The 12904-nt window shown below is 42.2% G+C and overlaps 1 protein-coding gene across 4 annotated transcripts in view; it reads right to left on the reverse strand.

Moving 5' to 3' along the window:
- The window catches only part of CDK7 (cyclin dependent kinase 7), a 40903-nt gene extending 30080 nt beyond the window's left edge, over positions 1 to 10823 (reverse strand). For 2 of the 4 annotated variants that reach the window (XM_078365398.1, XM_078365399.1), the window contains exons 1-2: positions 10770 to 10823; positions 10242 to 10301 (exon numbers count right to left, since the gene is read on the reverse strand). Coding sequence is in view for 1 of the 4 variants with exons in the window: in XM_002744895.7 (XP_002744941.1) it covers positions 10242 to 10301; positions 10636 to 10701 (126 nt within the window). In the remaining 3 variants the exon portion in view is untranslated. Of the gene's footprint in view, positions 1 to 10241; positions 10302 to 10635 lie in introns of all 4 variants that reach the window. The other 2 variants (XM_078365397.1, XM_002744895.7) reach the window with 1 other exon arrangement.
- Positions 10824 to 12904: the final 2081 nt, after the last annotated feature.

The following is a 12904-nucleotide window of genomic DNA, read 5'->3' on the forward strand; positions in this document are numbered from 1 at the left end:
GAATTCAGTTTAGAGTTCAACTTTAAAACAAAGATGATAATAGTCCTTTCCCAAAACTAACCCCCTCCTTGCTCAGGGACGGAAAGCACCTTTGTAAAATGACACAAGGTTAGAATTATGGTTTAGGAGTTCTGTAGCCAAAGGTAACAAGAATTTTGTAACCTCCACAATTGCTCCTATAGATAGCATCGCTATTGTAAAACAATCTTGCATTTTTATGGACCAACTGGTGCCAACTGGACCAGTAGCCCATATGAAGAAACTGACTCAACTGGTACCGTGACCCCTACTCAAGAATTGACTCAGGGCAAGAAGACAGTTTCAACTCCCTATGATTTTATCTGAGACCCAACCAATCAGCATTTCTCATTCCCTAGCCCACTGCCTACCAAACTATCCTTGAAAAACCCTAGCCTCTGAATTCTCAGGGAGGCAGATTTGAGAATTATCAGCTGTCTTGCTCACTTGGTTGGTCTTGTGATAAACTTTTTCTTTGCTGCAAACAAAGTAAATAAGTGGTGCTGGGAAAATTGGATGTCCATATGCAGAAGAATGACACTAGACCCGTATCGCTCATTAGATACAAAAATCAAATCAAAATGGATTAAAGACTTAAATCTGGCCAGGCATGGTGGCTCACTCCTATAATTCCAGCACTTCAGGAGGCTGAGGTGGGTGGACCACCTGATGTTGGGAGTTCAAGACCAGACTGACCAACATGGAGAAACCCCAGCTCTATTAAAAATACAAAAAAGTAGCTGGGTGTGGTGGTACATGCCTGTAATCCCAGCTTCTTAGGAGGCTGAGGCAGGAGAATTGCTTGAACCTAGAAGGCAGAGGTTGCAGTGAGCTGAGATCATGTCATTTGCACTCCAGCCTGTGCAACGAGTGAAATTCCATCTTAAAAAAAAAAAAAAAAACACAACTTAAATCTAAGACTTCAAACTATGAAACTACTAAAAGAAAATACTGGAGAACCTCTCCAGGACATTGGACTGAACAGTTTTTGAGTAATACCCCACAAGCACAGGCAATGAAGCAAAAATGGAGAAATGGGATCACATCAAATCAAGAAGCTTCTGCAGAGCAAAGGAAACAATCAATACAGTGAGGAGAAAACCCACAGAATGGGAGAAAATATTTGTAAACTATCCATCTGACAAGGGATTAATATCCAGAATATATAAGGAGCTCAAACAACTCTATATTTAAAAAAATCTAATAATCCAATTTAAAAATGGGCAAAAAATCTGAATAGTTATTTCTCAAAAGAAGACAAACAAATGGCAAACAGCATATGAAAAGGTGCTCAACATCACTGAGCATCAGAAAAATGTAAATCAAAGCTACAACAAGATATCATCTTACCTAAGTTTAAATGGCTTTTATACAAAAGACAGATAAAGATGAATGCTGGTGAGGATGTGAAAAAAAGGGAACTCTTGGTACATTGTTGGTGTGCATGTAAATTTGTACAACCACTATGGAGGACAGTTTGGAAGTTCCTCACAAAACTAAAACTAAGCTGGGCACAGTGGTTCATGCCTGTAACCGAGCACCTTGGGAGGCCAAAGTGGGCATATCACTTGAGGTCAAGAGTTCAAGACCAGCCTGGTCAACATGGTGAAACCCTGTCTCTACAAAAAATACAAAAATTAGCCAGGCATAGTGGCGCGCACTTGTAATCCCAGCTACTCAGGAGGCTAAGGCAAGAGAATTGCTTGGACCGGGAGGCAGAGGTTGCAGTGAGGCTAAATTGCACCACTGCACTCCAGCCTGGGAGACAGAGCAAGACTCCATCTTAAAAATAAATATATAAATAACGAATGATGTCCTGTCATTTGCAACAACACAAACGGAGCCGGAAATTATGTTAAGTGAAACAAGTGAGTTTTTCACCATACTGATGCTGGGAAAAGAAAAAGTGAAACGAGCCAGGCACGGAAAGACAAACTTCACATGTTTTCACTTATTTGTGGGAGCTAAAAGTTAAACAACTGAACTCATAGAGATAGAGAACGGAAGGATGTCTGCCAGAGACTGCGAAGGGTAGCAGGGTGGGAAGAGGTAGATATGGTTAGTGGGTACAAAAAAACAGCAAGAATAAGACCTAGTATTTGATAACACAACAGGGTGACAGAGTCAATAGTAATTTAACCGTACATTTAAAACCAACTAAAAGAGTATAATTGGATTGTTTGTAACACAAAGAATGCTTGAGGTGATATTCCATTTACCCTGATGTGATTATTATGCCTGGTATGCCTCTATCAAAATATCACCTTTACCCCAAATATATATACCTACTATATACTCACAAAAACTAAAAATACTTTTTAAAAAGTAGGCCATGTATTCTAATACCAAAAAATATAAGGCACTTAGGAATGAAACTCTCCAAGAAAATTTTAAAACCCTATGAGGTGGAGTATAGTGGCTCATGCCTGTAATCCCAGCACTTTGGGAGGCCGAGGCAGGCAGTTCACCTCAGGTCGGAAGTTCAAGACCAACCTGGTCAACACAATGAAACCCCAGCTCTACCAAAAAATACAAAAATTAGCTGGGTGTGGTGGCCTACACCTGTAGTCTCAGCTACTGAGGAGGTTCAGGTGGGAGAATCACTTGAACCTGGGAGCAGAGGTTGCAGTGAGCTGACATTGTGCCACTGCGCTCCAGCCTGGGTGAGAGAGTGAGACCCTGTCTCAAAACAAAACAAAAAAGCCCTATGAAAATGTACTTAAAAATGAGAGACCAAAATTAACACAAGTATTGTGTTCATGGACAGGAGGACTCAACATCTTAATTATTTATGTCAATTCCTTTAATTCAATGCAACTCAATCTAAAGCTCAATAGCATTTTTCATGGACATTGCAAATTGATTCTAAAATGTATAAGGAAAAGGAAGGAGGCTGGGTGCAGTGGCTTACACCTGTAATCCCAGCACTTTGGGAGGCCAAGGAAGGCAGATCACTTGAGGTCTGGAGTTCAAGACCAGCCTGGCTAACATGGCAAAACCCCTTCTCTACTAAAAATACAAAAAATTAGCTGGGTGTGGTGGTATATGTCTGCAGTCTCAGCTACTCTGGAGGCTCAGGCACGAGAATTGCTTGAACCCCGGAAGCAGAGGTTGCAGTAAGCTGAGATTGTGCTACTGCACTCCAGCCTGGGGGACAGAGTGAGACTCTGTCTCAAAAAAAGAAAAGAAAGGAGCTAAGAACAGTTGATTTTTAAATTCTTAAATTTTCCACACATAATAAAAAAAGAGTAATTTCACGAAACCCTCTTCTTTATCACCCAGATTCAACAGTGAACAATATTTTGCTACACTTACTTCATTCATACAACCTCTCCTTTTTGTTGGCTAAAATATACATATATACATACATACATATACATATATATATAATTTTTTTTTTTGAGACAGAGACTCACTTGCTCTGTTCTGTCTCCCAGGCTGGAGTACAGTGGCGCAATCTCAGTTCATTGCAACCTCTGCCTCCGGGTTGAAGCAATTCTCCTGTCTCAGCTTCTTGAGTAGGGGGATTATAGGCGCCCACCACCACGCCTAGCTAAATTTTTTGTATTTTAGTAGAGATGGGGTTTCACCATGCTGGCCAAGCTTGTCTTGAACTCCTGACCTTGTGATCCATCCACCTTGGCCTCTCAAAGTGCTGGGATTCCAGGCATGCCCGGCCAGCTAAAATATTTTAAAACCCCAGACTTCATGTAATTTCACCCCAGTATACTTAAGTAAACATCTCTAAAACATAAACATTCTTACACAACCATGACATTTTCACACCTAACAAAATTCACAATGCCACAGTAGCATCTAATATCTAGTTCCTATTCAAATTTTCCCGATTCAGATTTCCCTATTGTCTCATAGAGTTGCCAAAACGATTTTGAAGAAGAAAAGCAAGGTGTATGGGAGTTAACAGATTTTAAGACTCATATTAAAGACACTGTAGTATTTTGGCGGCAATGGGAAAAACAAAACCAAAACCAAAAACACCCACCACTGGAACAGAAGAATGTGCCCACAAATGGACCCAACAGTGTGCCCAGAAATAGGACCTGAGTTCCAATACTGGAACTTGGTATTGCAAGAGTTTGGGGAATTTGGCATTACAATTCATTGGGAAAAGGACAGACTATTAATAGTACTGAAACAATTGGTGAAAAAAATAGGTGATCCTAGCTGGGTGCAGTGGCTCATGCCTGTAATCCAAACACTTTGGGAGGCTAAGGCAGGAGGATGGCTTGAGGCTAGGCGTTCAAGACCAGCCTGGCCAACATAGAAAGACACTATCTCTATTGAAAAAAAAAATAATCCTGGATCCTCGTATCATACAACAAAGAAAAAACTTGTTGATGGAATAAAGATCTAAGTATTAAAATAAATATTTAAAAATTTTTAGAAGAAAATACAGAATTCTTTGTAATCCAGAATCAAGAAGCCACACAAAAAGGCAGTCTTTAGAGGTTTGAAAAAAATTAACAAATTCAATCATATTAAAATTTAACTTTCAGTACCTCAAAGATACCATAAATAAACTAAAAGCCTAACCAAAGACTGGGAGATGCTATCTGCAATATGCGTTTCTGACAAAGGATCAATATCCAGAATATAAAAGAATTCTGGCTGGTTGCTGTGGCTCACGCCTGTAATTCCAGTTCTTTGGGAGGCTGATGCTGGAGGATTGCTTGAGGCCAGGAGTTTGACACCAGCCTGAACAACAAAGTGAAACCTCATCTCTATCAAAAAAAACAAAAAATATGAATAAGTCCAACAAATCAGTAAGACATTAAAAAAAAAAAAAGTAAGTAAACCAACAGAAAAACAGGAGAAAATCTTAAGCAGCCAGTAAGTTTAAAAAAAGATGATGAACTTTATCAGTAATCAGATAAATGTTAATTGAAACAATAAGTACATACCATTTTCAATCTATGTAGTTGACAAATGATTTAAAGTCTGACAATGCAAATGATGTTGAGAATGTGGTGGGACAGTAAACTGGTCCAATCATTCTGGAGAGCAATTTGACTGTATCTGGTGAAGCTGATGGCTGTGATACTCTGAAGCAACAATTCATAATTTGTTTCAATTATAGTTCCATTCTCTAGAGAAACTCAACCCTGCATACATGATGACTCACAGATGACTATCCATAGAAGGAATGTATTAGGGGAAAACATTTAAAAAAAAAAAACAGCTTGTTTATCAACAAGAATTTGGATAGAAAATTTCAGTGGAGTCATATAATGGAATCTAATCATCAGTGAGCATGAATAAACTGGATATACATGTATCATATAATATAGAGGATTTCAGAAATAATGTTGATTCAGAATAACAAGTTGCAGGCCAGGTGTGGTAGGTCACACCTGAAATCCTAGCACTTTGGGAGGCTGAGGCAGGTGGATCACCTGAGGTCAGTGGTTGAGAGAATGAGGCAGGAGAACCGCTTAAAGCTGGGAGGCAGAGGTTGCAGTGAGCTGAGATCAGGCCACTGCACTCCAGCCTGTGTGACAGAGTGGGACCCTGTCTCAAAAAATAAAATAAAATAAAATAAGTTGCAGAAGAATATACCAAATATAGGCTAAAGTATGTGATACTGGCTGGGTACAGTGGCTCATACCTGTAATCTCAGCACTTTGGAAGGCCAAGGTGGGAAGATCACTTGAGCCCACATGTTGAAGGCCAGCCTAATGAACATAGTGAGACCCTATATCTACAAAAAAATTAAAAAGGAAAAATTTAGTGGGGCATGATGGCATGCACCTGTACTCCCAGCTGGTTGGGAGGCTGAGGCAGAAGGATTCCTTGAGATCAGGAGTTCAAGCCTTCAGTGAGCTATGATTATGCTACTATACTCCAGCCAGGGCAACACACAGCAAGTTCCTATCTTTAAAAAAAAAAAAAAAAGAAAAGGGACCGGGCACAGTGGCTCATGCCTATAATCCCAGCATTTAGGAGGCCGAGGCGGGTGGATCACGAGGTCAAGAGATCGAGACCATCCTGGTCAACATGGTGAAACCCTGTCTCTACTAAAAATACAAAAAATTAGCTGGGCATGGTGGGTGTGCACCTGCAGTCCCAGCTACTCGGGAGACTGAGGCAGGAGAATTGCTTGAACCCAGAAGGCGGAGGTTGCAGTGAGCCGAGATCGTGCCATTGCACTCCAGTTTGGGTAACAAGAGCAAAACTCCGTCTCAAAAAAAAAAAAAAAAAAAGAAAGAAAAAGGAAAAAGGTATGCAATACTATATACTGTTTTGAGACACACAGATTTGGGACACACTGAAAAATGAGATATAACCCAAAAGGCCATCAATAGGGGATTGGTTAAATAAAGTGAGAAACAAATTCCACATAATCTTTTTAAAATGATGAAATAAATCAGTATTTTAAAAGTCCAAGAGACGAAAGGTGAAAGAGTACAGAGTAGCTTATTTAATGATTCCTTCCATTTTTATAAAATTAAACGCATGCTAGCAAATGAATAGTAGAAATTATGAGTGTTGAAATAAGGTCTACAGCACCAAATCTTCAATGTTTGTAGTACAAAGTATAGACAATGTCTAAAACTGGGGGCGGGGGAAAACACCTCAAGAAATAGGCCAGGTATAGTGACTCACACCGTAATCCCAGCAATTAGGGAAGCCTAGGCAGGAAAATCACTTGAGGCCAGGAGACTATCAAGGGCACTATAGCGAGACCCCATCTCCGCAAAAAAACTAAAAACAAAAAATTAACTAGGTGCAGTGGCATGGGCCTGTAATCCCAGTTACTTGGGAGGTGGAGTTGGAAAGATTGCTATGAGTTCAAGGCTGCAGTGACCTACAACTGTTCCACTGCACTCCAGCCTAAGTCACAGAACAAGATCCCAACTCCAAAAATGAAAGTAAAGAAAGAGAGAGAGGCTGGGCTCAGTGGCGCACACCTGTAATCCCAGCACTTTGGGAGGCCGAGGTGGGTGGATCACCTGAGGTAAGGAGTTTGAGAGCAGCCTGACCAATATGGCGAAAACTGTCTCTATTAAAAAATACAAAAATTAGCCGGGCGTGGTGGTGGGCATCTGTAATCCTAGCTACCTGAGAGGCTGAGGCAGAAAAATCGCTAGAACCTGGAAGATGGAGGTTGTAGTGAGCTGAGATCACGCCACTGCACTCTAGCCTGAGTGACAGAGCAAGACTCCGTATCAAAATAAATAAATAAAATATGCATAAAAAAAGAAAGGGAGATAAATGCCAGAGAAAATAGTTAAAAGAATTGAAAGTGGTGCTCCGAGGAGTGAAAACCACAGATAGAGAGGAGTTAGGCATGTTAAAAGCCTTGGTGTATTATGTGACTTTTAAAACCATAAAGATGTATTATTGGAAAAAAGTAAAAATGAAATATAAAATACTCCACTATGAGTGACCTTCAAGAAGAAAAGTCTATTACAGAGAAACAGTGTGGATTCTAGGTCCTGATTTACGCTACACACAAGGAACAACCAGATGTAGTGGCTCACACCTGTAATCCCAGCACTTTGTATGGTTGAGACTGGAGGATTACTGGAACCCAGGAGTTTAAGGTTACAGTGAGCTATGATCATGCCACTGCATTCCAGCTCCAGCCTGGGCAACAGATGGAGATCCTGTCTCAAAAAAAAATAAAATAAAATAAAAAGGCAAGCAACCAAAGAACCTCCAAGGACATTCTGATAACTAGTGAACTCAATATGCCACCAGTGTGAAGAGCTGAAACCAGTCAAATTTTTTTTTAATTTTTATTTTTGAGATGGGATCTCTGCCTGGCCCAGGCTAGTCTCAAACTCCTGGCCTCAACCAATCCTTCCATGCGATAAAAGGCCAATACATTCTTTTTTTGAGACAGAGTCTCATTCTTGTTATCCAGGCTGGAGTGTAACTAGCAATCTCAGCTGTAACCTCTGCCTCCTGGGTTTAAGTGATTCACCTGCATCAGCCTCCCGAATAGCTGGGATTACAGGCGCCTGCCACACCTGGCTAATTTTTGTATTTTAGTAGAGATAGGGGTTTCACCATGTTGGCCGGCTGGTCTCGAACTCCTGACCTCAGGTGATTCTGGTGGCTCGACCTCCCAAATACGTCTGGTATTACAGACATAAGCCACCACACCCAGCCAAAAGGCCAATACATTTTTTTTTTTTGAGACGGAGTTTCGCTCTTATTACCCAGGCTGGAGTGCAATGGCGGGATCTCAGCTCACCACAACCTCCGCCTCCTGGGTTCAGGCAATTCTCCTGCCTCAGCCTCCTGAGTTGCTGGAATTACAGGCATGCGCCACTATGCCCAGCTAATTTTTTGTATTTTTAGTAGAGACGGGGTTTCACCATGTTGACCAGGATGGTCTCGATCTCTTGACCTTGTGATCCACCCACCTAGGCCTCCCAAAGTGCTGGGATTACAGGCTTTAGCCACCGTGCCCGGCTAGGCCAATACATTTTTAACAGTATCTACAAATGCACTAGCCATAGCCCTAGGTACAATGTGAATGGAATTAAATAGACAATAAACTCAGGAGGATTTCAACTTTTGACAACTGCCACATCAATGACAGAAATACAGCAAAGCATAGGGAAGGAGCGAGGCATACCTGTTTTAGCGGAATGAACAAAGAAGGCCTCTAGGGAGGAGACATTTGAGTGAAACTTGAATGATAAGGAATCAGCTATGCCATGTTCTAGAGGGAAAATATACTAACCAAGAAGCCAGACCAAATGTAATGATCCTGTGATTCTGGGACTGGAATGAATTTAATTTGTACAGGGACAGAAAAGTCAGTGTAGCTATGGTATAGTGAACAAGAGACAGAACTAAAAAGATGACTAAGTCAGGCTTGGTGACATGTGTCTATAGTCCCAGATACCTTGGAGGCTGAGGTGGGAGGATGACTTTAGCCCAGGAGTTTGTGGCTGCAGTGAGCTACGGCTGTGCCATTGCACTTCAACACTTCTGCCTGGGCAACCTCCCCCCGCCCCCACCCTAAAAAAAAGATGACGAAAGATTCAGGAGAGTTAAGGGTTTTACAAGAGAGTGGCTATAGTGGGAGATCATAAAACATAAACCAGAAAACAAGGACATGACATCAGCAAAAAAGTTTAAAGAAAAAAAAAGATAGGCTAGGCACAGTGGTTCATGCCTGTAAGCCCAGCACTTTGGGAGGCCAGGGTGGGTGGATCACCTAAGGTCAGGAGTTTGAGATCAGCCTAGCCAACATGGTGAAACCCCATCTCTCCTAAAAATACAAAAATTAGCCAGGCAAGGTGGTGGATGCCTGTAATCTCAGCTACTCGAAAGGCTGAGGCAAGAGAGTGCTTGAACCTGGGAGATGGAGGCTGCAGTGAGCTGAGATCGCACCATTGCACTCCAGCCTGGGTGACAAGAGCGAAACTCCATCTCAAATAATAGTAATAATGATGATGATGATGATGGCAGGAGTAACTGAGAAAAACAAGAGCCAGGTGTTAAGTGAATGCAAGAGAGCACCTGGGAGGCTGGAAGATGACCAAAAAAAGGGGGAATTAATGTTAAATAGGATGACTTCCAAGGAGTTAGGGTTTTTGAAGTGGATTCAAAGTAGCAACAGTAACCAAAGAAACATCAGGACACCTGAATTTAAATACTAGCTTCAGCAATTACTAGCTGTGTGATTTTGACAAATCACTAGTCTCTCACAGCCTCAGGTACCTCAAGTATAAAATAGGGTTACTTTTAACCACTTTACAGAGTGAAGGTTAAATGAAACACTGTAGGCGAAAGTGAGTTATGTAATTATGACCCAAGTCTTTTGAATATAGAAAGCTACTGAACTCATTTTAGACTTCACATCAATGTTGCTAATGCTAGCGAAATCTATACACAGAACACACAGATAAAGCACACTGAGTGGATGCAGGTGAGGCAGAAACGGTGACCTGGAAAGATCATGGTATCAAATAGTTCTGAGGACCGAAAAGACAGGCAGTTTTTGCCCCCTTATACGAGTTCATGCAGTGAAAGTAACATACAGCTTCCTCTTCATTTCGATTGAAATTAAAACGGGTTCCGTTTGGGAACACAAAGCACGAATCAATTCTTTTGTCTCTGAAAATGACATGAGTAACTCATTATCAGAGTATGGTCAAGACTAATAAAATGGCTATCAGTCAATTCAAAATACAGACATCTCCAAGGTGACTTGAAGAAAAACAACATAAAAGATAACTCACTTTCTTAATCGCGACGATTTGGTTGGTATTCTTATCTCTGGCCTTGTAAACCGTGGCAAACTGGAAAGAAAAATAGGAACAACATAAGTTTCGTGGGAGCTTTTGTGTTTGCCTTTTTATATTTCGCGAAACGAAGAGCCCAGAGTTCCTGAGCGGACCGGCGGCGGCTGGAAACGTGGCGGGTCAGTCTCCGTCCAGCTCCACGCTACTCTTCAGCAAGGAGACACCGCTCAGGGATTCACCCCCAGATGTAAAGAGGCAGCAAGTGCGTCTGGGCGGTCTCCCCCAACGAGAACCAACAGCCGAGCCAGACCTCTGGCCTCCAGGGGAAAAGCGGCAACGGGGCGCGGGGCTGTCCGCTCCGGGCCCTCCCGGTCCCGCCCGACAGCCTCACCTGTCCCTCTCCAAGGAAGTCCAGCTTCTCATAGCGCTTCGCCCGAGACTTCACGTCCAGAGCCATTCAGCGCCGCAGAGCCCTACTCCAGCCGAAAGAAGCGAACTCCCAGAACAGCAGCAATTTAAAGCTACCTTAAAGCTTTCCACAGCCACTTCCGTTCACCGCGGTCCGTCGCGCTGGTATCCCTGCCTCACTTCCGTGGTAGGCGGAGGAAGCCGCGCGAGGCCGGGGCGGTTGGCGGTCCCCACCCGTCACGTGACGTCTGTCGGGGTCTGAAGTGGAGCATCTTCGATGGCTGCTGTGTCACTCTGTTACCGTTTTTTCTACATTACCAGGGACTCGTCAGCGTTCTAAGACGGTGTCCCCGTGTTCGGGATTTGGTAGGTGTCTATGAATGTGGAAGATTTGGCTCTGTACCTGTTCTCGCTCGAGCGCGTCCTGGCGCCATGGTTGCTATGGACGCCAAACCCTGCTATCTCGGATGACTGAGACGAGTGCCACGTTCTTGCAAGCTGGTTAAGAGCATTGTTAGTTCAGTCCCTTTATGAAGAAGCAGGGCAAAGAAATCCAACTCATCTGAAACGTGCTGTGGGAATGGGCTTCTGGTCCTCCTCAGTTTTCTACTCGGTAAAGTGGAAAAAATAACGAACTACATCACAGATGGTTGTGGGGGTTAAATAAAATATGCAAAAAGCTTAGACATTAGCTTAATTGAGACAGTGCTCAATTAACTGTTAGCTGTGGTGAGTATCCAACCCCTTGATTATCATCGATTGTCATCACAAACACACTAATCCATTTATTCAAAAATATATACTGAGTACTTTTCCTTTTTCATTTTTCCCTCTTATGGTGCCGATACTGTTTTTTGTTGTTGTTGTTGTTTTTATTTTTTTGAGACGGAGTTTCGCTTTTGTTACCCAGGCTGGAGTGCAATGGCGCGATCTTGGCTCACCGCAACCTCCGCCTCCTGGGTTCAAGCAATTCTTCTGCTTCAGCCTCCCGAGTAGCTGGTACTACAGGCGCGAGCCACCATGCCCAGCTAATTCTTGTTGTTTTTAACTGAAACATCCAAGTAGATATTGTTTTCTGTGTGCCAAGCACCATTGTAGAATCTGAGATAGCAGCAGGGAACAAAGATCCCTGCCTTCCAATGGGAGGAGATAAAAAAGTAAAATATGTGTTATGATACGTAGTAATAAGTGCTGTAGAGATAATAAAGCAGATAAAGGATAATAGAGCAGGGCAGACGCAGGGATGGTTTTAAATACGGTAGTCCAATCCCACGGGAGGGATTGGAGCAGACAAGTGATATGACCTGACTCGCTTCACCCTGGCTGTTGAGAGACTGTATTACAGATTTTGAGGGACAAAGAAAACAAGGCCTATTAGAGAACTATTGCAGTAACCCAGATGGCTCTGCTGGTGCATGATTACAAGGCTCTGAGCTAGAGCAACTGTCAACATGGAAATGTTTCTCCACCCTCCCAACTTTTTTTTGGTTTTGAGACAGTCTCACTCTGTTGCTCAGGCTGGAATATACTGCCGTGATCTGGGCTCACTGCTGGCCTCATCAGTATTCAGCCACTAGATACATCTAGGGCAAATTACTAACTTTGCCTCCAGTTTCTTCTTCTGTAATAGGATCTACTCAAAGGATTGCTCCAAGGCTTAAATGAGCTCATCCCTGTAAAGCCCTTAGAATAATATTTGACAGCAAGTGTTTACTACATATTAGCCATTATCTTTCAGTCCTTTGTCATTACTTGGGTCTAGGCAAAACACACTATGCAGAAAACACACCATCTCTCTTGGGGCAAGTCATACCTAGTGATGCTGGTGTCACATGACTTGTCAAGTTTCTTCTGATAGTTATCACTGTAATAGTAATGTAACCTCACTTGCAGAAATAAGCTAATGAGCTAAATTTGATGATACTATTGTGAGACTTGAGGTCCCCAAATGTGCTGTGGCATGTGAGTTGATAATCAGTATATTACAGCATGCTGCTGACAAGCAAATTCTCATTTTGGGACATTTAAAATAGGAAAATGAAGAGAGCGTTTGATGATATTCTGAGACAATGAGATACTGTATATATCATTTGAGCACTTTGAACCAAAAGAAAAAAAAAATACCGTTATACATTTGCATAGCATGTTTCAGCTTAAAACACTTCCACACATCTGTATTAGCCAGCTTCCAAGATGGCCATGGTGATCCTTGCCTTCTGGTATTAATGCTGTTGTGTAGTCTTCTCCCACAA

Source organism: Callithrix jacchus, chromosome 2 (genome assembly GCF_049354715.1).
Source record: "Callithrix jacchus isolate 240 chromosome 2, calJac240_pri, whole genome shotgun sequence".
NCBI lineage: Eukaryota > Metazoa > Chordata > Mammalia > Primates > Cebidae > Callithrix > Callithrix jacchus.